The 27,934-nt window shown below is 33.9% G+C and overlaps 1 protein-coding gene across 1 annotated transcript in view; it reads left to right on the top strand.

The window, feature by feature from the left end:
- TRPC4 (transient receptor potential cation channel subfamily C member 4) overlaps nucleotides 1-27,934 on the top strand; it is a 227,990-nt gene that overhangs the window by 71,833 nt on the left and 128,223 nt on the right. The window contains exon 3 of the mRNA XM_027774091.1: nucleotides 23,281-23,799. Coding sequence (XP_027629892.1) covers nucleotides 23,281-23,799 — 519 coding nt within the window. The remainder of the gene's footprint in view (nucleotides 1-23,280; nucleotides 23,800-27,934) is intronic.

The following is a 27,934-nucleotide window of genomic DNA, read 5'->3' as shown; positions in this document are numbered from 1 at the left end:
TTCAAGTACTAAGAACGAATGCTGTGATTTTTAGTCACAATTTACATTTTATATGTTCATTTTCAGTAAAATAATATCTAGATTTGTAAATGTCCCAAGTTACTATTGTTTGAATCATTTACTAGAAACACTTGACAATATTCATAAACTTAGCTTTGAGCATGTGCAAGCTAATTTATGGAATATAACCTCTGACACAATGATCAATCTTACCTTGAAGTAGTGGGTGGTTTGAGGAGAGTGAGAGAAACTGGGTTGTAAATTTATTGACAAGATATTTTAATCTCTTTTTTCTTCAATGGGTGATAATAGGTGAGTGGAGTGGCTTACCTTTGCAAGACTCTCACCCCCTCTCATGTGAAATATAATTGCAACATCCCTTCTTTGTTTCTGGCATCCGTGAGTGAGAGTATGCAGATTTGTCTGTCTTGGAAATCTAAGCTTATTATGCAGCACTAATACCATTATATATAAATGTGAATTTTTGATACAATAATATCATGATAAATACAGTGTAAAATATAAATACCTATGCATTTATTCAGACTTTGTATTCTGTACTATTTCCATTTTCCAAAGTATCAGAAAATCTTCAGCCTATTTTAAATCATTTTATTCAAAAAAAAAATACATCATTTCAAAAGACAAATAAATTTAGGTGAATTTTAAATGTGTATTATATTTTACCATATTCATCATAAATCAAGGCATAGTGATAAAAATTATAAGCAATAGTTGAGTATTAGAATGCGTCAAGCATTCTTTTAAGACCATTCTTTATTATTATGTCATTTAAACTTCAGAACAACCTTTGTGATAAGTTATATAGTTATTGGTATTGTAAAAGAGAAGTTATCTTGCCCAAAGTCATCATCAGTAACCAAGTACTTAAACTGTCCTCTAGCACCCATGTAGACACTACTACTGAGTTGCAAAGTTCTTTCTTGCTGACCCTAATAGAATACTTAGAATCTTTGCTGCACATTAATCTAACCATTTATTTTTAATAGGGCTTGAATACTAGAGGTTCTTCAAAAAGTTCAAGAAAAGTACATATTATGAAAAACTATGCCTGAATTTTATGTATTTATTTGGGCACCAGAATAAATTCATAGTTTTCTTTTAGTTTTTTTTTTTTTTTTTGTAGGTTTTTTTTTCCCCCCTTTATTTTACATAGGGCAAACATACCTGCTGGAGAGAGACTGAAAGAATCAGAGAGAAGCAAAGTGAGAAATCACACTCCCACTGCCACTCCCATCCCCCAATGGGAATAGCCACACCACAGTCCCTTCTCCTCTATTCTCTCTGGATTTGGGACATGCAAACGCATGAGCCCTATATGATTTTCTAATCTCTGGTTCCATGGTTGACTATGTGGGAATCCAGTACTTTAACCACCATGCCATCTGCTGGCCTCTAAATTAATACTTTGTCTCCATTTTTTCACAAACTTTCTGTGGTCCTTTTGTATGTGAAGAGTATACCCATGTACATGAGTAGAAGATACAGGCAATACAAGTGACATTTTTGGCTTTTTTTTTAAGTATTTGGTATATATTTAATTTTTTTCCTTGTATACTGAACTTTTATACATCAGAAAATTGAGAGAGATAAGAATATACATTTCTCTATTTTTATGGCCTTTACCCCCTCCTTGCCAAATTCCCTGGTTACTTAGATCATTGCATGTCCAGCAATCTAAGACTTCTACAACATGCCCCAATCTAAGCGTAATACTTGGTCCTCAGGCAGCATAGAAAGAACTTCCCATGCCCTTAACTGTACAGAAATGTCTTAAAATTCCTCCGGCAAGAGACTCCTGGATCAAACCTGATACATTAAAATTGCTGATTTAAGACAACTGATTATCCAACTTCCTCAATTCCTCCTAGATTGTTGTAGGAAGATTGGCAGTAATAAGGGAGACATTCCTGGCACATTGAGAAATTGCTGGGAAGAGGGAGGTGAGAACAGATATTAACAAGAGTGTGGGAGATTTAATGTCAAGCAATGCACATTTCAATATTATCCTATGCTAGGGCTGGCGCAGCAGGTTGAGGGACTCTGGGAGGGGATTGTTTCTGAACTGAAAGCTGATGACTGAGACTCTGCAGAGATAGATGCCACCTCCCATAGAGAGGAGGTTATTTTGCAGATGATGCAAGCTCTTTTGTTCAATTATATGTGAGATAAGTTAGGAAACACTGATGGAGTTAAGTGTCCCTCTTTGCTGCCATCATAATCTGTACAGCTCTTCATACTTCTTAGAATACTACATTAAAAATAGGCATCACTTGATGCCACCTTGTGAACAGACAGATTTATGTGTACAAAGGAGGGATGTGTGTATGTGTGTATGTGCATGTATTCATGAGAAACCTTTAAAAAATTTGTGAAAAATGCATATTATAAAAAAGTAATGATTTCCAAGGGTTTTTTTGCACCAAAAGAGCCCTCATACTTTAACTCCATTTACTAAAAATTTTTAAGTCCCTCCCACACACATATATACATGTGAGTATGCATGTGTCTTATTGATATATATAACTGGCATAGACTCAATTTATAGTAAAACTTCAATCATGCAGTTCCTCTACCTGTATACCTTTTAAAATTTATTTATTGGGCTTGTCCTTCTAGTTCCTGGTTAAATGCATTTTCCTCAAACTTGCCAGTAATAAATATAGAAGCTCCAATTCAATGTGTTCTCTTTTCCCTCAGTATACTAGCTAGTGTGTGTGTGGGAGTGTATGTGTGTGGGTGTGTGTGTGTGTGTGTAGTTTAGGGAGTAGAGAAAAGAGAGTTAGAAGGAGTTTTACCATAGTTATCATAAACAAGGTGATCACATGTCAAGCATGGAATAACCAATACTGTTGGAGCCTTCTGAAAGGAAGTGTTTGCATTAAAGCCCCCAAGCTGGACACATGTGACTGGGCAAACAGTTATCTCTCACTTTCTTTGGGACTAGAGGGAGTTGCTTATTCAACTTAGCTGCTTACAAAGAAATCATCTTCACAGAATGCACCATTTTCTTCATCCTTTTTATTCTTGGTGTGAAACCTCTAGAAGAGGAGTTCAAGAGCTGTGGATAGTGGGATCTCTCATTTACTGTATCTGGTACCTGTAGAAACCTCAATTTTAACATCTTGTTACCAATATAGGAGGCAGCTCTCAACACTTATTGAAAAGTGTTGGCTTTCTTTCCTTCTATATACACTTAACAGTCCTTGATATGTGGCACATGTTCAATAAATGTAAGCTAAATTTAATAAATAGGGCTAGAGACTCTGCAAACACTTGCTGTGTTTTTTTTTTTAATTGCTAGGAGGTGTGTGCTCTCACCAGAGAGAGAGAGAGAGATAACTTCTCAATGTTGCATGATAATATTACAGTCCTTTTTCCGCCATTTCTCTCTACCCTTTCAGGATTTTGGGCAGGGTATTTTTCAACTGGATAGATCAAGATTTGAACTGCTAAAGGCCATGTGATATCCAGTTTTCTACACGTAGCACTTAAATGCTGCACTTCAAGGCTCTCCCTTTCTGAGGTTTATTATAGATTTTTTCTGTTCCATAGATAATGAAATTAATCAATTTCATCAAAAGACAATGAAGATCAGTACCATCATTTTTCTGTGAGGATGGTAAAAGTTATATAAGCAAACAAAACCCAACTATTTCATGGTTTGAGGGGCAGTGAAAGATAGTGGCATATATTAGATGAAAATTCCTGTGCACAGTATTATGATATATTCTTCATCATGAATAGAATCAAGTATTTTTTGCTGTGGACACTTATCACTATTAGGTCTATTAATGAAATTCTTATACTTTAGAACTTCTATTTGATCATTGAACAGATGTTAAATTCTGTTCATTCATACTTCTCTTGCATACTTTCGCCTAGAAAATCAGAGCCCATTTACCCTTTATTATCTGGATTCTTCTGGTATGATCTTAAACGATCATCCTTAGAAAGTACATAGCAAGTATACTCCATGTGGTGCTTTTCAGCTTAAATATATTGCTTGACTTAGGGATAGTGTGCATACATCAGGTGTTCTTGAAGAATCTGGTTTTGGATGAATCTTTTCTTTGTTGCAAGAGGGTTGATGTAACCCCAACTCCTACTACCTGATTCTCTAGCTTTGACATCAGAGAAAATTAAAGAGCATTTTGATAGAACCCTCATCCTTTCCTTTCCTCAAACATTGACGCCTGGAGCCATTGCCTTTACAGATATGAGCAAACGAAGCTTAGAGAAGTTGAGGAAACTGACCAAAGTTAGTAAGACTGTTTGTTCTTGAGCCAAGCCTGAAACTTGGCTTTTGTCTATAATCAAGCAGAAATATGGGTCACATTTATCACTTTAAACACAGCCCAAATTATTTTATGGTCAAGAAAAGATATAAATACAAATAGATGTTTTAAGACTTGCTTTATCACAGAAGAATATCATGGCAGAAGGATCAGATTTAAAGTCTAGCCCAACCCGGGTTGAATCCTTGCTCCACTACTAACTACTGTGTCTCAGTAGTTAAGTATTTAACTTGAATCAGAAAATGGTAATGGATAGACCCTACAATTATTATGAGAATTAGGAATTCAAAATATGTCATGTAAGTATCTAGTAGACCTACATGTGACCTACTGATATTATTATTATCATTAATTGCAGTACTAAGTATGCAAATATAATCTATTAAGATTCACATTCATGTCATGCTTCTGTTATTATGATTAGATTTCAAATATGCTGATATGGAGCACACCACATTTAAGAATTCACATTTATGTCATGCTTCTGTTACTATGATTAGGTTTCAAATATGCTGCTGTGGAACATAGGAAGCAAACTTCTTCAACTCTGGTGACAAAAACCTCTGAGGAGAGTCTCTCTAGCTAATTGCTTTATTAGAGGGTTGTGAAGCTATGAGCAATTGAATGGAGCACGGAGTCTTGACCTTGACTCAGAGTTTTCTAAAAGTCAAGAGAGAGGAAATAGACCATGCTTATAAGACTTCAGAAAAGTTTAAATAAAAATAGTCTAAACACATCATAAGTTAATCTAAATACATTGTAGGATAACAAATAAAATATAATTTTTCTCTTAAAATGACAAGGAGAAGGAAAAATAAAGACAAGGAGAACGAAAAATGATCATACATGATCACATGAAACAATATATACGTTTTCTTAGGAATATTTTAGGGAGTATGATTGCAGAGCATTGAAATTCAATATTCTCTGGAATCTTTGTTCATCTGGGCTACGTTGTCTCTCTTATCAAATGAGGTAAAGCGAAGTTTGTTTTGAACGCACTTAAGGAAAAGACTGCCACCTTGTGAATATTTGAGGCTTTTAAAAATACATGTATTAGTTTCAAACATCTGGCATGAACTTAAAAGCAATAGTCTTATATGTTGTATTATTTTTCTTTAGTTTTTAGTGGATTACAGTTTTTTTAATAGATTCTTTTTTGCTATAGGGCATATGCACTCATCAGAGAGACAGAGACAGTGAGGCAGAAAGCAAGAAATCACCTCCCAGGGGTAGGCCGCACTGCAATTCCATCTCATCCTGGGATCTTGGGCACGTACACACACGTACTATGGTGTGAGTTTTAAGCTGCTGGGTTTGGGACTTGAACATCAATTGACTACATGGGAGTCCAACAACGTAACCATTACACCATCTGCTGGTCCCAGTTTATAGGTTAGGTTTTTACAGGGTTTCTTTTAGCAGAAGTTTTGGGAAAGCATCATGAAACCTCAAGTTGCCATGAAATTTGATGATTTTTACCTGGATTTTGTTAATTGGTGCAAACGTAACTTTTACAGGTCACCTAATTCATATTAAAAGTTATCCCCCAAAAATTATAAAAAACAATAATCTATACTTTTTTGGATTTCATTTTTACTTCATTGTTGAACAAAATAACAAAGTGATATTTTAGGATTAATGTAATACATTCATTACAAATTTGATCTAAAAGCAAAGCTCACATAGAAGTCATTTTTAATGTATAGCCAGCCAGTGTATGTCTGTCTTAATCTTCCTTTGGATTTATTCCTTTTGTGTATTTTATCGACAGCATGAGAAATGAGGAAATAATCTCCGATGTTTTTTTCCAGTAAAATGTTGCTGCCCATCCCCTACCCCCACACATACCCCTATCTTGACATATATACAGATAGTCCCTGACCTACAGTACTTTGATTTATGATTTTTCAAGCTTACCACAGTTTGAAAACAATATGGACGCTGTACTTCAGATTTTGAATTGATATCTGTTCCTGGGCTAGTGGTAAGCTAGACTATACTCTCCCACAATGTTGGACAGTGCCAGCTAGCTGCAGCTCCCAGTCAGTCAATCCTCTGGACAGTACAACCAAGACTCTCCGGTGTACTGTGTTACCATCATTCCTTTTCCCTTTTCTTTTCTTTTTTTTTGATATTGTGCTGTTTTGCATCCCATAATGTCTACAGAATAGACCCAGAAATGACTTAATGACTTATGTGTGTTTGTGCATATGCATATATATATATATATATGTGTGTGTGTGTGTGTGTGTGTGTGTGTGTGTGTGTCTGCATGCGTGTATGTGTGTCACACACATACACACACACACACATACACTAAACATGTATCTGGGTAATAGGATTTAGGATTTATTTTGTTTTCTTTATTCTTATTTTAATTATTTTATTATTACAATTTCTAGTTTATAATAGTTCTACATATTTACAGGGTAAAGTGTGATTTTTGAAAACATGTACCATGGTGTATTGATCAAATCAGAGCAATAACCATACCCACCACCTCAAGCATTTATTATTGCTTTGTCTTATACACATTCAAAATCCATTCCTGTGACTATTTTGACGTATGCTTTGCATCGTCACCAATGGTTACTCTACTGTATTTTAGAACTCATAAAGTCTTTTGTCAATAAAAATATACAGAGATATTTCAAAAGTTTGTGGGAATGTGAAATTAAAGTACAAGTTTATTCTGGTACAAAACTTTTGAAAACATGCATAGTTTTTTGATAAAACATGTTTCTCTTGAATTTTTTTGAAGACCTCTTATGGCACTTCTGAGGTAGGAAAAAGTCAATGCAGCCTCAAGGATCATAATGCTTGTGTGTACCACAATAGCAAACAGCAATGGATAAGAAGAAAGTTATTATATATGTAGGTAGGTAAGGAATATATACAAAGTTAGAGTTGCGTCTTTAGATATCTTTAATTAAACTACAACAACAGTAATAAAAGCGACGTAAAATTCAGGAATTTTATGCCCACTGGAGAGGCTACTTTTCTTAGTATTTATAAATTTAAAATGTTATTTAATATTATTAAACTTAATTTCCCATTATCAATGGGAAAATGGCAATAATATTTTATTGTCATTTTTAATATGAAAACAAAGCTTACGTTTTCCTCTTTACACCTGTAAATCTCTCTAACACCTATCTAAGCACTGTCATCCATACTAAGGTCACTGGAACCTGGGAATAGACAGACAATATTGCTATTTCTAAAAATGAAACTGGTGAGTGGATGAACCAAGATATCTGAACTTTCAGCTTTATCTTACTCCTTTAAAGGTAACGGATGCAGCCACACGTCAGTAATAGCCAGTCATTCAAACTTCTTACATTACACATGTGCCTTTACTAGTTTACAGCTGCTCGTGCCTTCTTAGCTGGACCTACTTGCTCTATATGACCACTTTGCCTCTCCTCATTTATGGACCATTCTAGTTTTATCCTGGCATTTTTGAACCAGCATGTTTTAGCATGAGGGCACATCATAGCTTAATTCTGCTTCAACTCTCACTTCCATAAGTAGTTTATATAAAGGTTTGAATGATCTTTCCTTTTTAATAGATGCTATGACTGTGTAAAGCTCTTAGGATGAATTTTCTGCAGTTAGCATAAATTTGGTTTAAGAAATTTAAAAGTTAGCAACAGGATGCAAGAATGTATTTCCATTTAGATTGTTGAGGGCTCATTCCCTGTACTTCCACATTCTTTATATTCTGAATATTTCGAATGTTCCTTGATCAAAACGGGTTAAGATGCAGGATTCATGTCATTTCTGTCCCTCATGCTCCATCCAAGTTGGAATATAAGTTGTGTATCTTATAGTCCTGAGCGTCTCAGCCTACTTTACAAATGCAGGCATACTTGATAGTATTAGTTTTGATTTAATATGTGCTATGATATATTTCACTCCATGGAGCTTTAATCAAAACCTCACATCATAGGATTTGACATAATTATATAAACTTTCATTCATTCATAGAAATCTATATTAATAAGTGCACCACATACTTTAAACAGACCTAATAAAGAAAATATAGGCAGAGGGTGATAGGGAGGCAATCAAGGAGAAAAAATTAAGAAGTAAAACAATTAAGAAACACAAAATGGAAAATTATCTGTAGATGATAATAGGTATGCAATTTCTTTGATTGGGCCAATATTCAGTGTATTCTGGATGGGAAAATTTATTTTGTATGGTATAAAGATACACAGTGAATGAATGCAAAATAAACAAATAAAAATGAAAAAAAGATGAAAACTTTCTCTTGGTATGATTTTAACCTCAATTTTAAAAGAAAAATTAATAAACTGTTCTCTATTGTAAATTAATAACATGTGTTCACTCCTTTATTTAAAATAAATTACAAAATAAAAAAACCACTAGAAAAATGAAATTTATAAAACATGAAAAATTTAATAAAATGTTGTTTTATATAGAATGATAAATCTACATTTAAAATTACATTTAAATAGCACCCTGTGGACCAGCTCTGTGGCAGCTGTGGAGCCTTTTTCAGAGGGGACAAATTTTACGTGGTGACCACGTCTTGATCACTGTCTGGTCAGTCTGAGACATGTGCCTAGGATAGCAGACTGGAGGACCGCAGGAGGAGGAATTAGATCATGACCAGACTCTGGGGAGGATGCTCATCTCTGTTCCTGTCTCTCCCACTTTCTCTTTTCCTTTCTATCACATGTGTGTGTGCATGCTCTATTGAATAAGGGAAGAGGAAAAAAAAGAAAAATAAATAAATGCATCCTTCATTTTGTTTTAATTGGATCCTTCTAGAAAGCAATTTGGCAATTTTATTGAAAAGAAAACGTAAGGGAAAAGTATTCAGATTTATACATTCATCTTTTCATGCATTCCAAAAGGAGAAGATATTAATGTAAGTGGAAAAAATATAGGTGCTGGTTGAGAAAATTATAGAATGTATTTAATTAAAATAACCATTGCAATGATGTTGGAAAGACATAACATCTATCAAGAGATAAATACATATTAAAGAACCACGAAATTCCACGTGGATTAAAAGTAACAGAATAATCAATTAAAAATATTAAGGAACACTAAATCTCTTGCAAGAACTAGGGATGTTTGTAAGTAGACAAGACTTTCTAAGCTTATAAATAGAGCAAATGAGGCCAGCGGGCAGAGTTGTGGTTAAGGCACTGGACTCCCATATGCTTACCATGTTTTGAGTCCTAGACCTGGACATTTAAAATCCACGCCGGGCACATGTGCATGTGTGCCCAAAATCCCAGGAGAAGAACGGAGTAGAAGGGATTGTGGTGTGGCTATCCCCCCTGGGGAGTAATTTCTCACTTTCTCTCTGTCACTCCAGTGAGCACACATGCCCTAGAGCAAAGATCCCTCTTTGAAAAACAAAGCAGATATTTACACTATACAAAACCCTTTTTATGGCTTGCTTTCATTCACACAAGTTGGTGCCCTATTTTAATAAATTAGTACCTGGGCTACACTGTGCAAAGTCTGATAGATTTGATTATGAAATTAAAATAAAATGAACAATCTTTAAAACAAAAATGTACACAGAAATTAAAACCTGGCAAAAATATTTGAAATTAATATGTTTAGGACATAATTATTTTAAAAGTATAGGTGAACCCTCTTTTCAAGGAGCATATTACTTTGAACTTTTACAAGCATTTCTAATTTTATGAGACTAGTAGGTTTTTTTTTTCTTTTTTGATAGAATTCTTTTTTTGCTATAAGCACGTGCATTTGCCAGAAAGACACAGAGAAACAAAAAAGTGAGAATTCACTGCCCCCTCCTCCACACCTGGGGATAAGGCCGTACTGTAATCCCTTTTCTTACTGGGATTTTGGGCATGCACATACATATGCCCAGCATGAGTGTCAAGTCACTAGGTCTGAGGCTCAAACCACAGTAAACTATGTGGGAGTCCAGCATCTTAACCACTATGCCGCCTGCTGGCCTGCAGACTAGAATTCTTAGCATTAAAACTGAAAAAGGAAAATATGGGAAAGAAAAACTATGCCTAACTCATTAGAAAATATGAATGTTGAAATCTTAAAATATTACAAAAAACATATTCATGTAATTCATTACCTTAACAACAGGTAAAGGGAAATAAAGGATATTATTCTCGTTAGATGAAGCAAAAAGCATTTGATCAAATTTGTATTCATCCACAAAAAAGAGAAGAAAAAAAAACTTAGCAAACCATGAATAGAATAGACATGTCTTTCCTTAATTTGGTTAAGGCATTATTAAATAATAGGAAGAATAAAAAATAACACACACAGATTATAGTTAAAGGGAGAAAAATAAATAATGTTGTGCAAGAAATACTTATGTATATAGTGAACACTGGACTTAATTAAGTTTGACTCTTAAAAGTAACAGTACCCCAGATATACTTAGGAGGAAAAAACCCTAGTAAGACCAGGAGAGACTCAGCAGAGAAAATGACAATGTGATTGCAATGGAGATCATTACAATAACCATAAATGATTCTTTTATTAAATATTAAATAAAAGCCAGTTTTATATTTTTCATTATTTTTCATTCTTAAAAGAAACCTGAGAGGTACTGAAAGGTAAAAGCTGGAATTATCTCCACGTTGAAGATGAGAAAATGGAAGTTTTTTAGGGAAGGATGAATGGTTAAATAACATTTCCAAAGTTACCAATGAAACAGCTCTACCTATACACTATCTTCAAGAGGAAAGAGATACACGGCAGTCTGAAGATTAGCTGGTTTTGGAAAAGAGACAGGGATAAACACTGTCAAATGGAATGAAAACCAGAACCGCTAACTAGAATTAATGTGAAATTCACATAAAATTGAATGAAACTTGACCCGTTAGTCATATTTTCAACAAACAAACATTGCACTTAAATGTCATTTAATAGATTCTCCTGCAATGAGGTAGATAGGTCGATAGAAAGTTTTAAAATTAAAACAAAAGTAAAATCTGTGAACTAAACTATCTGGGGGTTGGTGGTGATCATTTTCAAATTACTTTAGTGATTCAACATGGTCGAGCTGGCAGTTTAAAGTTTCTATTTGTCTGATGTCTCCTTAGGAATTGAAATATATTTCTCCAGGTCTTTATCCAAGATGCAAGTAATTTTAATAGCTATTATTTATGAGGTATCTGCAGCAGTACACAATAAACACATGCCATTTCAGGAGATAAAAGGCTTAAATTTTCACTAACATAAAACACACCTTATAAACGTTGACATCTACACTGACGAAACTGGCCCACCAGGAAATTATTGTTCTACTTTTCCAGATGAATCGAGTGCTATAATTGGAACCGTGTTTATGTGAGGAGAAGCAAATTAATGTGGCACAACTGAGCAAGGCATTTTTTCCTGGTCTTCTCCTAACAATCCAAGGATTGTCACATACCACTAGTATCTCTGTCATTTAGTGGTTTATAGATTACTACATGCTTTCACATTTAATCTTCACCATGACTCTGTGGGAATTAACTTTGAGAGGCTTTGGTATATATTTCTTCAGTTCTTATTCCATACTGAAAAGTAACTTGAATAAAGGTCCATATGTGAAAACAGGGCAATGAAGATGCAGAGAAGTTAACTGGCTTTGTCAGTCTCACACAGCTACAAATGGTTGAGGCAGGATGTAATAGTATTTTCTTAGTCTTGATAGCTGAACTATTCCCAGGATGTCACAGTTGCCTTACCTGGAAGACAGGTATAGTCCTACAGATGAAGAATTTAGAGTCATTCTGCATGGATTTTTATGTGACCATGGGCAAGTCATCTAACGTCTCTAAAGCCTGTCATTCTCATTTGTCTAAAAAGGATAATAATTAGACTTACCTCCCCAAATGATTTTGTATCATATCTCTAAAGCAAATTTATCATCCAAGGTAAAATAGAACAGCATTTATTATATGCCTCAACCTTTTAAAATCAATACTGTAATCTTTGCTGGCATTTTTAATGGAAAGTAGACTATACAAGTGAACAAACAGTGCAAAGAGGTGACCAATGCAATTTAAGATGAATATTAACTTTAAGAAAGGTAAAAATAGTTATTAACTATTCAATATTTGGGATGCCTCACTAATCAAGCCTTGGGAAAAGTTACAAGAAATAAGAGCCCTTGCTGGAAATATGGGAACAATATTTGTGTAGTATGCATTTTTGCTCCTAACTATTCTCACAAACTCCTTTTTCTGAAAATGGATGTTTCTAGTGAAAAAATAGGTTGTTTTTCCTGTGAAAAGATAGTAAAAATAGCTTTTATTCCCCTGCCTCCATTAAGGATGAAAACGATAGCCTAATGACAGTTCGGTTTTACAAAAAGACATCATAGAAATTCCCATCTTAGAGCTGGATTCTGAATTTGGCAGAATGGAATAAATTGAAGAGAGAAGGCACAAGAAATAAGAAATCTGAATCAAAAGTTTGATGACAAATTTGAAAGAAGCCCTTACCTCCAGTGGTCAGATTAGAATAAACCCTTTAGAGAGGTATTAGATGAACAGGTGTCCTTGGAGAAACCATTGCTGAATGAAACTCATCATGGGGGATGGTAGATATTCATGGAAGTAATAGGAAATGATGAATACAAACCTTTGCTTTTGCCCCTGTCAGGAGCTCTCCTTACCCCACCCCACCTCTCCACTCCTACTGCTACACTTACCCTTCTTTCAAACTGCATGACTGTATTCTCTTTACTCTATACTTCTATTTACTAATATTGTATTGATGTTCTAACAAAAATTCAATAAACAGTTAAGTGCGAAACATAAAAAGTAGAATTTTCAAGTTGTTGAATTACATAGAGTACCTAGTAACCTACATCAAAGTAAGAGAGCAATTAAAATAAAATTCTAAAACAAGATAAATCCTCCTTTTCATATATTATATATCCATAAGTTTGCTCTAGTTTTCATTCTGTCTGAACTTTATGAGTGAATATTTGTGCAACACTTTTTTTTCTTTCAATCTTATGATAACATTGCTTACATTAGTAATGTAATCTTAAAAAAAAAATAAAAATTATTGGGGTCAAGTGTGTAAGGCAACTGGACCCCATAGGAAAGGTACTGGGCTCGTGTCCTGAGAACTTTTCAAGCTTGCTGTGTATACCCTAATGCCTTTGTACAGAGCTGCTTAGACCAGAAGCAGATAGCAGTGTAAAGATTTCTTGGCAGTGACTACTTCTCATCTCTGTCTTTTTTTCTCTTTCATGATAGAAAGAAATAAACAAACTTTAAAAAACATTATTAACATACCCAGTGTTCCCAGTCTTACTTTAAGACTTTTCTCCAAATCTAGGGTGTTGCAACTATTTTTTTTTATTTTCTAAAAATGTGTTGCTTTTTATTTTTTGCACTAACTCATGAACTAGCTGCTAGTCTCAGAATTTATTTCAATGCTTCACCTTGAAGTGACTCAGCCCAATCTGAGGCACATCATTTAAAATCTAAAGTGTGATACCTTCTCTAAATATAGAAATGTTTCTTCTCTTTGTCACTAAAATATAATATGTTTAGCTATTATTGCTGAAGCATAAAATTTTAGAAGAGAAATTCATCCTGAAGTGACATTCATCCAATTTGAGAGTATTCATTCCCTTAAATTCAGTATTTACTAAAATAGGTTGTATTATTTAAGGAAGAAATGAAAGATTATAATATTGTTTGGTATATACTAGATTTTTAAGAATTAAGAACTCCATATATTAATCTGAATAGTTTTCATTTTTAATTGACACATAAGAATTATACATATTTCTTAATGAGCTCTATTTTCTTGTGAAGTTCTCTTAATATCCGTCATGTGCAAAAATTTATCCAGTCTAACCTGGGATTTCTATATTCAAATAGCTTTTATATTTCAGTCCATAACACAATAATAGAAAGTTCAGAAAACAAGTATTTTTTCACGTGTTTTGCTCAAGTCTTTAGTTTCATCTTAGTTTCAATATATTAATCAAAACTATGCTTTTTAACAAATTTAAAGTTGTAAATGTCAAAATAATCTCTATCATATACCTAAACTATTTGAAATTTTAATTTAAACAAACATAAGGTAATTTCAACTTAAAGTTATACTTAAAGGGGCCCGTAGGTGGTGTGGTGATTAAGATGTGGGACTCACATGGGTGATCATGGTTCAATCCCCTAACCTGGCGCTTTGCTTTCTCATCTTCTCTCTCTCTCTGTCTTTCTTTGGTGAGCACATGTAACTTAAAGAAAACAAACAAATGAACAAAACCCCTAACATTTAAATAAATAAATAAAAGACTAGACAGAATCCAAAATTTCACTTTTACAGAAAAAGAAACTCCCTCTGTGTCTCAGCGCAGGCCAGTGATTTACCAGTATGTTCACAGTTGGTTTATAAGAGCAAAGATTCTTTTGCTTTCTGCTATTTTGCAATAGCTGCAACTTAAAGTACACAATAGTTTGATCTGACATAGGATGCATTATTGATCCAGAAAATAATTTCATAAAATAATAAAAATCAGCTAAATAAAAAATTAGGGAACAGCAGTTGGTGTAATGGTTGTATTGCTGGACTCCCACATAGTCAACAGCAGTTCAAGTCTTGGACCCAGTGGCTTAAAACTCATGCCGGGAAAAACAAAACAAAACAAACAAAAAAATACCTCACGCCAGGTGCATGTGTATGCCCAAAATCCTGAGAAGAGGGTGAGAGAGACGAAATTGTGGTGTAGTCATCTATTTCTCACTTTCTTTCTCTCTGTGTCTCCAGCAAGTGCATATGCCCTATAGCAAAATCTCTCAAAAAAAAAAAGGAAAAAAATTAGCTGCTATTACATACATACAGCTGCTAAACTTTTGTGTACCATGGACACAAAATATTTCCTTTGGGAATCTTAAGCATCCTATGGACCCCAATTTAATGTTTTCTAAACAAAATGTATAACATTACACAGGATAAAAGTATTTAACTATATTTAAAATGTATTAAAAATAAATACATAATGTAGTAATAATATAGGCATTCCTATTAATACATTAAATTAAAAGATATACTTGAAGGTAATCAGGCAATTTTTTTAAGAATTATTTTAATTTTAATTTTTTATTATTTACTCATTAATTTAATTTAATTTAATTTGACCAGAGACATACAGAGAGAGAGAGAGGGAAAGTGAGAAAGCAAGCCACCAGGTCCAGGACTCAAACCAGCTATGTGGGAGTGTCCAGTGCCTTAACTACCACACCACCTGCTGGTCCCCTGATCAGACTAGCTTTAACGTAATGATTAACATATAAATATATCTGTATTTAATGTAACAGTAATATAGAAGGAAAAAATATATAATTTCTACTATTGGCAAAGACACGAGTACTGCTAACAAAACTGATTTTTTGGTCTATATTCATAATTGAAGAAAATTATATATTTTATTTTGAAATAAGTACAAATAATTTTCCCCCTCTAGTTTATAGATACTCTTGAATTTTATCTATCACAATCCTGAAAACTTCTTCAAGTCTAATTAAATTAGAAGATGCAAATGAGATTTTTAACTAGAAAGCACTAACCAGAAATTTCCTTTTAAAGAGAGGTAAGTTAGAAAGACTTTCTGGAAAGAAACAAAGGAAGCATTGTACTTTAAATAAAATAATGCATTTATCTTTATTAAAAGATGGAACATTCTAGGGGCCAAATGATCACACATCAGTAAAACACAATGCTCTCTGAGGCTGACCCACACAAGAAAATTTGAGGTTCATATCTGGAGACCTCTCTGATTATGCTGGGCATGCAAGGGTTCATGGTCTGGGGTTGGCTAAGGCTGGGTGGGGAGTGTATCCTGGCGTCAATATTCTGTTGGAATCTTATAAAGTAATCCTATTCAAAAGTTCTCTAATCTTGTCCTCATCTATTGAGTCTTCAGGTAAGTCATGATCCATTTTAGCATAGAAAAACATGTCATGATTTTCCCTTTAATATATGGAGGCATTTTACAATGATTTATCTCTATTGAACTTATACTGAACTCTAAAGCAAGCATGTTTTATGAATATTTCTCTTTTTTTAATTGATGCTGTTGTTTTCTTTCTTTCTTTTTTTTTTTTTTTTTTTCAGAGGTTTTTGCTATAGGGCATGTGCACTCACCAGAAAGACAGAGAGAGACAGAAAGCGAGAAATCACCCCCCCCAGCAGGGGAGAATGGCCACACTACAATCCCTTCTCCTCCATTCTCCTCTCTGGATCTTGGGTATACACGCATATGTGCCTGGCATGAGTTTAAGCCACCGGGTCCAGGACTCGAACTGCAGTCGACTACATGGGAGTCCAGCGACATAGCCATTATGGTAACTGCTGGTCCCAATGCTGTTGTTTTCTTAGATCTCTATTTCCTATTTTCTAGATCTCTATTTCCAACCAAAGTTAAGTATGAATACCTTCTCTAAACCTTTTCTAATCTCTCTGGTAATAATAATCTCTCTCCTCTATATTATTTCCCTTTTGTTTTGTTCATACTTTCCTTGGGGCATTTACTAAGTTTTATGTTAAAGTTATTTGTATAGGACTTGTATAGTGTGTGTTTGTGAGAGAGAAAATTCTTCTATAATGTTGCTAAAGGGCAAGACACGTTCTTACCACCCAACACATTGGCTTGCATGCCGTTTATATCTAGTATTGATTTCTTGATTAAATTAAAGGCATTACTTGTGACTTGATTTATTATAAGATTCAGTGAAGCTCTTCTTTTCTTTTCTTTTTGTTTGGGTAACTGCAAATCTGTAAGCCTGGGACATAATATCTGGATTGAACTAAATGTACCAGCCACCTACAAAAAAGGACTGAAAAATTTTATGTCTGTACATAACACAAATATCATCTGCTTAAAAGGGAAAGTTTGTAACTTTAGGACTATTTAAAAGTAAGTTAACAAAGAAAAAATAGGGTGTGGGGAGGAGAGAACGATGGCATCTTAATCTTTCTGAAGAAAGATCAGTTCTTGCGGGACCAGCAGTTAGCGTAATAGCTCTGTCGCTGGACTCCCACGTAGTCAACCGCAGTTCATGTCCTGGACCCGGTGGCTTAAACTTACGCTGGGCGCGTGTGCATGCATGCCCAAGATCCCAAGAGGAGAATGGAGGAGAAGGAATTGCGGCGTGGCAATCAACCCTGGGGGGCGATTTCTCGCTTTTTGTCTCTCTGTCTCTCTCTGTCTGTCTGGCGAGCGCACATGCCAGAAAACCTCTCCAAAAAAAAGAAGAAAAGAAAGATTAGTTCTTGCGATCAAAAACTGAAAGGTCTACTTTAGAGTCCACTGCTTCTCTCTCTCTCTGGCGCTTCCTTTGTCACCTAAGCTTGATTCAGTTTCTACCTGGAAAGTTCAAAATCTGATTCTATGACTTCACCTTATGTAAATAGCAATAGCAGGCACACAGAAAGTCAATATATTACATATGAGCCACTAACTATCTGCTAAGTAGCGAAAGAATGTCAGCCCAAGTGTTCTAACACTTCTACAAGAATAGTTAGTATCTGCAATTTTTTTGCTCACAGTATGCCAATTAGTTGCTATGTGTTAAGGAAAAATAAAATATTGCACAATACTCTTACTAGCACTGAAAAGAAATCTATAGTTAGAAAATTCTTCTTGCATTATGTAGCTCATAGCAGATTTTTAGAGTTAATGTTTTATCCTAAGTTTAGTATTCCAATATAGGACATGCAAAGCAGAAAACTACTCTGAAATTTTGGCAACTTCTTGGAAAAATTTCAAAATAATCGAAATGTGTTGTGACACTGTAAATGTTTGTTTCTTGTTTTGTTTTGTTTTGTTTTTGCTGTGCATTTCACGCAATACCTACCGTGATGTTGGATTTATAGTAAATTCATAAACATTTGATTTAATGTGCTTGAAAAATACAGGAAATATGTATTCTAGTTTTCTGTCAGTATGTCAGTCATTTCCTTAAGGATATGTATTACTTCATTTTCATTTTTTGCTTTTGAGAGATTTTTGCTATTGGTCATGTGTGCTCACCAGAGAGACAGAGAGATGAGAAATCATCCCCCAGGTGGGATGGCCATGCCCAGTCCTTTCTCCTCCATTCTCCTCTAGGGATTTTGGGCACGTAGGCACATGCTCCTGGCATGAGTTTAAGCTACCAGGTCCAGGACTTGAACTACCATCAGTCACGTGGGAGTCCAACACCCTAACCACTATGCCACCTACTGGGTTCATTTTTCATTTTTTGAATTCTGAGAGTTTAATATAGTATCAAACAACAGACTCAATAAATATTTGTATAGAATGCATTTTAGTGTATTACTGAAACAGTCAAAGTATTATAATTATAAGCCATAATATTATTTTAACCAGGAAATTACTTGAGATTAATATTTTGTAAAAATCATATTTTGAGTAGTGCAGGGAAAGAATTGAAAGTAGTCAAGATATATATTTTTCTTATTTAAAATGGTTCATATTTTATATTAATGTCTTTCATAATAATCTTAGTGTTCACTTGCTTTGTTAAGGCAGTTATTCTATTACCTGGTCAAGTATAAAAGCTTTTATCATACTTTCTCTCTCTCCCTCTCTCTCTCTCTCTCTGTCTCTCATTCTCTCTTTATTTCAGAACATTAATAAAATGCACATTTTCCTCCTTTGTATTGATCTTTGAATAACATCTTTGAAAGTAAAAGGGAAGGACATAGGATTCTGAAGGAAATGCCTTTAGACCATGATACACAACTGACAAGTCTTTGCCAATGTAAAGGAAACTCCAAAAGAAAATTGTCTACTAGAGGTATCCTATGTTGTGTGGCAATAGCTAGGCTCTTGTCCACCCTGTCTGCTTATTCCTCCAAAACTGAGGAAAAACCTGGTAGAGGCAGTTAGTAGAGCACGATCTTAACAGCTAGGCTGCCAGTTATTTTTAAAAAGGGATTCTGAATGACACATCTGTCTTCCATAAGCAGAGAACATTCACATTATTTTTATGAAGCGAGCTTGACATTGATTGCTAAACCTGGTAAAGATGACACAGTTGAGATTAAAAATCAATCTCATTTAGTTTTTGATACCAAAAAATAAATAAATAAAACTATTAACTATAGTAACAGTATTTCACAATTTACCAAGTCAAATAATTTCAGGAAATTTCAGGGAAGCCAGAATGTTTCAATATTCAAAAATCTATTAATATTATTTGGCATACTTTTAGGACTAAGGAGAAAAATTACATGATTATCTCTATAGAAACAGAAAAGACCTCAGATAACATTCAACATCTATACATGATAGGATTAAAAATGATAAAAAAGGCAGAATTAAAAATAATTATTTGATGTGATAAATGGCATAAACGAAGCAATAAATTAATAAATAAATGGGAATAATTGTTGATGGGCATGAAAATTGATATTAACTGTTTAAGAAACCTATGTGATTCAGAAATTGCATTCCTGGATTTAAGGTTGATATACATGTCCAAAAATGTGGATATGGTGATATTGTTTTTCTTTACTCATGATGATAGAGCACAGATACATGCTTGAGAGAGAGAGACTAAGTGAAGCACTCTCATGAGGTTCTGGTCATGCTGTAATCCCCCACTCCAGCCCTCCTGCCTATCAGATCTTAATCAGGTTGATCAGGCTGGGGCCTCAAAATCTAAATTCTCTTTTTTTCATATTTTAATCTTTTTAAATGTATCTTATACATTCAATCATTGTACCTCACCCCAGCTTTCAAAATGAACTTTCTCAGCATGAATACACTGCACAGCAGTCCAGTTAAAGATATCATACACGTTAATAGACAGTTTCTACTTCTGTGTCACTTAAATGTTTTGCCTCTCTTGTTTTTCTCCTTGATTCCCTTGCTCTCACTCTTCTCCCCTAAATTTTCTTTTTTAAAGAATTTTCATCTTTATTATTATAAACATAATGTACTCTTTTAAAATATAGTTAAGTGTATCTCTTATTCTGTTAGCATCTTTATCTCAGTTTAATTACATTTAATTAAAATCTGCATATATTGGGTCAATGGGAAGGTCACGATGCATTTTTTTGCAAAGAAAAATATATCATAACTTTCCTGATTACCTAACTGCTTACTGTTTTTGTTAATAGCTCATAAATATACCATAATTACCAGAAACAGCTTCATATCTCGTAAGTATAAATACAGAAGTATATGAATATTTGTTATAACTACATATTTAATTATATGGTGTGCTATAATTAATTTAAGTTTTCAAACACCAAGTAATAATGAATGCAAACACAGTTTGTACTGTATAACTGGCAATTATTTTCTCAAAGTGCTTTTGTTTTGTTATTATTTTAATAAGTGGGAGAGGACCAGAACCTTATGAGACCTGAGTAGATACTGTTTGCTTGCTCCACTGAGTCAGAATCCCAGCTGAGACTTGCAGGGAGGACACTAAGGCAAACAATACCCGTGTCCAGTGATCTATGACCAGGCGAGTGCCAGCTCATTCATGGTAAAGATAACATAAAACATCATTGAACTTAGAACACTTTTAGAATATTAGGATTCTCTAAAATCACAATATTTTATCATTTAAAATGGTTATTTATTGACTAATAAATTAATAATTGATTCATAAAATGGTTCCATTCAAAATCATTTTCAAAGATAGATTCCTTAGAAGAGATAGATGCTAGAGATGATTCATTAAATATTAAAACTTATAAACAGAATGTTTATTTTAAGCAGTTATTTAACCTTGTCTTTCTTTACTACTTTAACACCTACATTTTCCCTGAAAAAAATTAATTTTTGATATTGTCTTACTATATTATTTTCTTAAAGTTTCTATAATATTCTGCAAGTATTTTAATTTTACTAAATTTACAATTCTCGACTATTTTAAAAAGTATAGAAATCTAGGATGAAACTGTACTGAATCCAGAAAACTACTTCAAAAATTACTGCCTGCCATTTAAATACATATCTATTATAGAAAATTAGTTATATTGTTTGTCTCCCCTAAATATCTGCCACAGGGGGAAAAAAAAAAAAAAGGTTAATTATTAAAGATTACTTCTTATTCACAAGTTTTGATTAAAGGAATTTTTCTGTAAAATTAAATCTTCTTTTAATGTAATCTTTAAAATGACAGATGTTGACTTACAAAGTAATGAAGTATTTATTGATCCAACTTAAATATAAAATTCTATCTCAACAGAGTCCACTAGTTTTTAGAAGCACATTTAAAAAATTACTGTGGGTGCCAGCAAGTGATTCAGTGGTTGAGGTGCTGGATTCCCACATGACCAACCATGGTTCAAGACCTAGACTGGCAGCTTGTTTTCTCACTTTCACTTTCTCTCTGTGTGTCTCTCTGTGGTCAGAAAATAATAATAATAATAATAATAATAATAATAATAATGATATAATAATGATAATAACAAATGAATAATTATTTAAGGAATTACTAACATTTTCAACAGATTACGTACATCTGAAAATAATCTTTTAAATAGATCATTTCATCTCTTTTATCTTTGCATGTTTATTATAAAGCAAATGGATAATCTATATGTCCAGATTAACTAAAAACATATAAAGGCCATCAGGTGACATGGTGGTTAAGGCACTGGATTCCCACATGGTTAACCACGGTTCGAGTCCTAGACCAAGTGGCTTGAAAAATCATCCTGGGCATGTGCGCCCAAAATCCTGAGAGGAGAATGAGGAGAAGGGATTGCAGCATGGCCATTCCCCCTTGGGGGTGATTTCTATATATATATACATATATAAGTTCAAATATTCGCATATAAAAGTATATCTCTACTTAAAAGTAGTGTCACTGAAGTTTTAGTATGAATATGTTTTCTGTACATGATCATTTTCCTGTTGATCCTATTATAGTTTATATTTTCCCAGCAGCATACTTAAATGTGACATACGTCATCATGTTTTCTGCATTGCCTATTTAATTTATCCTTTCACAGCATGTGTTTTTCACAGACACCACAATGACTTTGTGCCACAGGAATGCATATTAAGCCAAAAATAGCAAAACAACCTAATGTAGTGTAATAAACACAGGTTTAGGTGCCAGACAAGTAGATTTGGGTTCAAATCAGAAGTCTTTCAATTACTCGGATGGATCATACCTGTGTAAAATATCATAATAAGAGTAAGAATTAGTGTATCTAGCACATGTTTACTAAATTGTGTTGTTATTATTATTTTCATCATTACCATCGCTAGAGTATAACTCAAAAAGAAATCATTCATAACTACATTGGTGTCTTGATTCAGTGGGAATTCACAATGGTGATCTGATGCAATATTTATTTATTTCTAATTACAATAGTGCTAGCATGGAGCATTTCTTGTCATCTGAAAGATGTTCCAGAAAGGGATAACTGAAAAGAGAAACCATGAGGTTGGCTCTGCTAGCTCTGCTGCCATCCTTAATCACTAGGCTGGATTTTTATAACAAGAAAAGCAGAAGATAAGACATAGTTCTAATAAACAAATGAAAAAGTAGGATTGGAGAATTAAGAGACTTTCATTGCAGAGTCAGAACTTGGGTTTCAGACAAGTCGTAAGCTATCTTTCAGTGTATTACTTGGTTATATAGGGAATCAACATCTCTAGGAAAGAAAAACATTGCCAGTTAGAAAAGAATTTGGGAGCAAGAAAGCTTTTATGAAGAAAAGAGTTTTCATAGCCACCTATTTTAAGATTACATAAAATGTCATAATTCAGAATAAAGAAAGAACAACGTGTCAATCTACTGGAAAGTTACTTTTTCTCTAATTTTCTCTTATCTTTTGAAAAAATAAGAAGCCATATCTCTCTTGAAAACACCTGGCAAAAAATTTATGTATCTTGTTCAACGTTGCTACAGCATGCTGTTTAAAATTTTGTGGCTTAAACAAATGAATAAATATTCATCACCTCTGCTTTCTTCTTCTTTTCTAGGTGCCTCCCATACTCCTGGATAAGCAGTTCTCTGAATTTACTCCAGATATAACACCAATCATTTTGGCAGCCCATACAAATAATTATGAGATAATAAAACTTTTGGTTCAGAAAGGAGTCTCAGTCCCCCGACCCCATGAGGTCCGCTGTAACTGTGTTGAATGTGTCTCCAGTTCAGACGTGGACAGCCTCCGTCATTCCCGCTCCAGACTCAACATCTACAAGGCCTTGGCCAGTCCCTCTCTCATCGCATTGTCAAGTGAAGATCCTTTTCTTACAGCCTTTCAGCTAAGCTGGGAGCTCCAGGAACTGAGCAAGGTGGAAAATGAATTCAAGTCAGAGTATGAGGAGCTGTCACGACAATGCAAACAATTTGCTAAAGACCTACTGGATCAGACAAGAAGTTCTAGAGAACTGGAAATCATTCTTAATTACCGAGATGACAATAGTTTGATAGAAGAACAGAGTGGAAATGATCTTGCAAGACTAAAATTGGCCATTAAGTACCGTCAAAAAGAGGTGAGTGTTTGCTAGACTTAATTCATCAAACTGCCATAGAATTTAATCACAGGAAAGTAAACTGCTACTCAGAAAATTAGTTTGGGGCTTTAGAGTATTTTTTGTTTAACTATAAAGGAATGACATTTATTGCTTGCCAGTTAAATAATTATGAATCACATCAGAGACTGGTAATAAGTGGTTTAAAAATTTGGCAATTGGTTTTGGCTTGTGTGTTTAAATGTACACATTTACTTATGATAAATATAATGGAAAACTAATGAATTTTAAAACCTCCAGTCTGAGAGCTCCAGCTTTGCCATCATTTATAAGTCTTGCATATTTAGATATTTAGAAGGTCACACACAGGTCTCCTTGAGCTTCAGTTTTCCCTTCTATTTCATGAGCTTAATATTTATAATATTTAATATATGTATATACATACATACATACATATTTGAAATATTTTCTTCACAGGTTTGTAGGAGGTGCAAAATGTGTTAATGTATTTAAAGGTGCTAAACAACGTGTCAATATTGTATCATAAAATACATCATTAGGAATTAAGAAAGAAAGAGGCTTTTGTCCTCTCACAAATGAAAGCAGAATATACTACAATTTTCTCTCATGTCTTGCTTAGTTGCCTTATTTGTCAATAAGAACAAATTACAGAAGTTAATTGCAGGAAGTAATAGTTTTCTCATGAAATTTCTACAGATTCGAAGTATTAAATAAAGAAACCTCAGATTTCTTACACTTATCATACAGCATAATTATTTTGTTGTTTCTCTCTCAGTTCATGTTGAGTGACTTCTCAGAAGACTTACTTGGTTATATCTCTAGACAATATTGATTTTCTCTTCACTCTTGAATGATGCAAGTTACCTATTCTGAAACAATAGTTAAAGAGAAAAAAGAAAAATAAACATTTGGATTAAGAAATATACTAACCTTCTTTTGAACTTGGCTCTTATTCATTATTATCCCTGACTTATTTGCCTATTAGTATTTCCTAAATATTTAAAGTTTAAGACACTTGAATTTAATCCCCAAATAGGCTAGTAGGATAACATCAAATTAAAAAGCTTACTTACAGCAAAGGAAACAGCAATTAGAGTGAAAAATAAATAAATAAAACAATCCTTGGGATGGGAGAACATTTCTGCAAATTATTCCTCAACCAGTCAGAAAGACATTTTCACATCCATGTTTATTGCAGCACTGTTCACAATTACTAAAACATGGAATCAAAACTAAGTGTCCAAAAACTGATGACTGGGTTGAAAAACTGTGATGCATATATGTTCTGGAACATTATTTAGTCATTAGAAACAATGAAACCCTATTGTTTGATTCAAAGTGGATGAATATAGAACACTCAACATTGAGCAAAGTGAGACAGCCTGTATATCCTCACTCAATACGTACAGAATGTCTGGACTCTATGGCAGAAATCCAAAGACAAGATAGTAGAGAGGATAGGTGTAGATACCAGAGATTGTAAGAGAGAAGTGGCCAGTAGAGAGTGGGTGAGAGAGGGTGGATGTGAGGTGCAAAGGAAAGAAACATTTAACAGACCACCCAAAAAAAAAAAAAAAAGGAAAAATATAAAGTTCTCTATTGAAAAAAAAAATGTTGTTAAATGATGGGAACTTTATGTAAAATGTGAAATTAAAGTTAAAAAAAAAGACAGCTGAATTTGCTTTCTTGAGTTTATCCTGTAGTTCTTTGACTCAGGTTGTCATGGGAGCATGAAACTAATTGAAGAAAACTTTTTCCTAACCAATAAAAGGATAGCTTCCTCAGTGTGCATTCTCTTTGACTCTAAAACTGCATATGGTAGGTTGAGTCCATGTCAACAATATTAACTATTAACTCATTTTCTTAAGTTCTTGTGTTTAGGACACAAGCACTTGATATATATATTTAATTTTAAGATAGATTTTTTCTATAGGGTGCATGCACTCTCTGGAGAGACAGAGACAGAAAGTGAAAAATCAAAATCACCCCCTTGGAATAGCCATGTCACAATTCCTTCTCCTACATCTTCCTCTCAGGATTTTAGGCACACACACACATGAGCCTGGCCTAAGTTTCAAGGTACTGGGTCTGGGACATAAATCACAGTTGACCGTGTGAGAGTCCAGCACCTTAACCACTATACTAACTGCTGGTCCTGGGACTTGATATCGTAAAAAACTTAGAATAATTTTAACATACAACTGTAAGTTAAACTTTACATGATTAAAGATTTTGAAAGTACTAAGTATTAAAATGAAAAGTCATTGCAAGCATTAGAATTGATAACATGAGGTAAGATAAGGATATGAAACAGAGTTTGGGCCATGCCTTCCTAAAGATCCATTTTGACTTCAGTATTACATTGTGTTTTGTGTTTTATTTAGTTTTCTTTGGGGAAGAAGATTGAAAGCATTTACTCAATGATTACAAATCTCTTTTTTTATGATGTATCTGCTCAGTGTTGATTTTATACTAATAATGGTGAGCAGAAAAAAATTCCAGAATGTTCAATCCACAAAATAAAATAGTCAGCTTTATTTCTTGCCTACACTGATTTTTGGTTCTAACATCATAGTTTATTGAACATTACTTTTGACTGAACTAACTTTTGTGAAAACCCGGCAACAAAATACTCTTTAAGCTCCTTTGCCATACCTTCATAACTGAATGCTAACAATGAATTTTGATTAGCTGAAGCTGCCAAATTCTTTTCAAAGAGTTGTCCAAGATTGAAATGTTAGTATAAATTCCTTGCGTGCTAATATCTGGTCATATTTTTACTCACACATACTTTTAGACATATTATTCATTCATTAACTTCCTCATTCATTAGCACTTTGAACATTCATTTCAGAAAACACTTTCCACGATTGTGTGGGGTACTCGGTACTCCATAGTGACATGTCTCTTCTCTTACAGAGCTTGTGGCCCATTAGGAGAGACAATAAAGCATAAAATATGTATTGTTCTCTGTTTTATTCATGAACCACTAAAAATATTCATCTCTACCGAACATTTTTTTCTTTGCTTAGATTCTTTTGTATATTTAATGAATATACAAAGTGAACTCAACGTCAAAGTCTATTGAACAAAAAGTGACAAATTGATTCTCTAGTTAGGTATGTCAGAGGCAAAGCAATGGGAAGTATTTGATGATTCCCAACACTTCTTTCAAGATGCTTGTTCTTTCTGCTGATATGCAACTACTGAATAGGAGGGTTGTAGAACCTAATAATAGTATAAGATGAGCAATGGTCAAAAACATGTTATATATTATCATTATATATCAAAACATATAACATATAACATTAAAGCATATAACAAGAAGATAATTAGTAATATATTTTAAAAGAAACATTTTTAAGGAGATTACGTTTGCATTTTTCTGCTCATCTTTTGAGATTTCAATGGCAAGAAAACATTTTTTTTAATTCTTACACATAGAATATCTTTCATTTAACATCAAAACTTAATTTCCCTTGGATTGACTACTTTCTTAAACCAAAGTAATATTGGAGGCCAATAGCATTATAAAAATATCAAGAATAGATTTTACTCTCATATTTTTTGAATCCTAGGTCATGTTTCATGAAACATATTCCTAAAATATTCAGAAACTATGGACTTCAAATATCATACATCTTTTTAAAAAATTCTGCTTTGACATAAATATCTTGCCTAATTTTTTTTTTTTGGGGGGGAGAGATTTTCACTATAGGGCGCGTGTGCTCCAGACAGACAGAGAGAGACAGAAAGCGAGAAATCACCGCCCAGGGGGGATGTTCATGCCGCAATCCCTTCTCCTCCATTCTCCTCTCGGGATCTTGGACACGCACGCACACGCACCTGGCGTGAGTTTTAAGCCACCGGGTACGGGACGCAAACCACGGTCAACTACATGGGAGTCCAGAGACATAGCCATTACACTAACTGCTGGTTCCCGCCTAATTTTTTTTGCACAAGTTTTCCTCAGTTTAGTCTAAACAAGTTTGAGCTTTGAGCTTTGTCTTTGATCCAACTCTTATAGCTCTGAATGTCTTCTCATTACCATCACATGGATGAGTCCTACTCACCCTCACTCTTTTTTGTTTCTCCACTGATACTCCTTTTCCATGCACATTTTGTGTATACATTA

The sequence above is a fragment of the Tupaia chinensis genome, unplaced genomic scaffold (genome assembly GCF_000334495.1).
Source record: "Tupaia chinensis unplaced genomic scaffold, TupChi_1.0 Scaffold000402_1, whole genome shotgun sequence".
Taxonomy (NCBI): Eukaryota; Metazoa; Chordata; class Mammalia; order Scandentia; family Tupaiidae; genus Tupaia; species Tupaia belangeri.
This window is presented reverse-complemented; position numbering and strand designations above follow the sequence as displayed.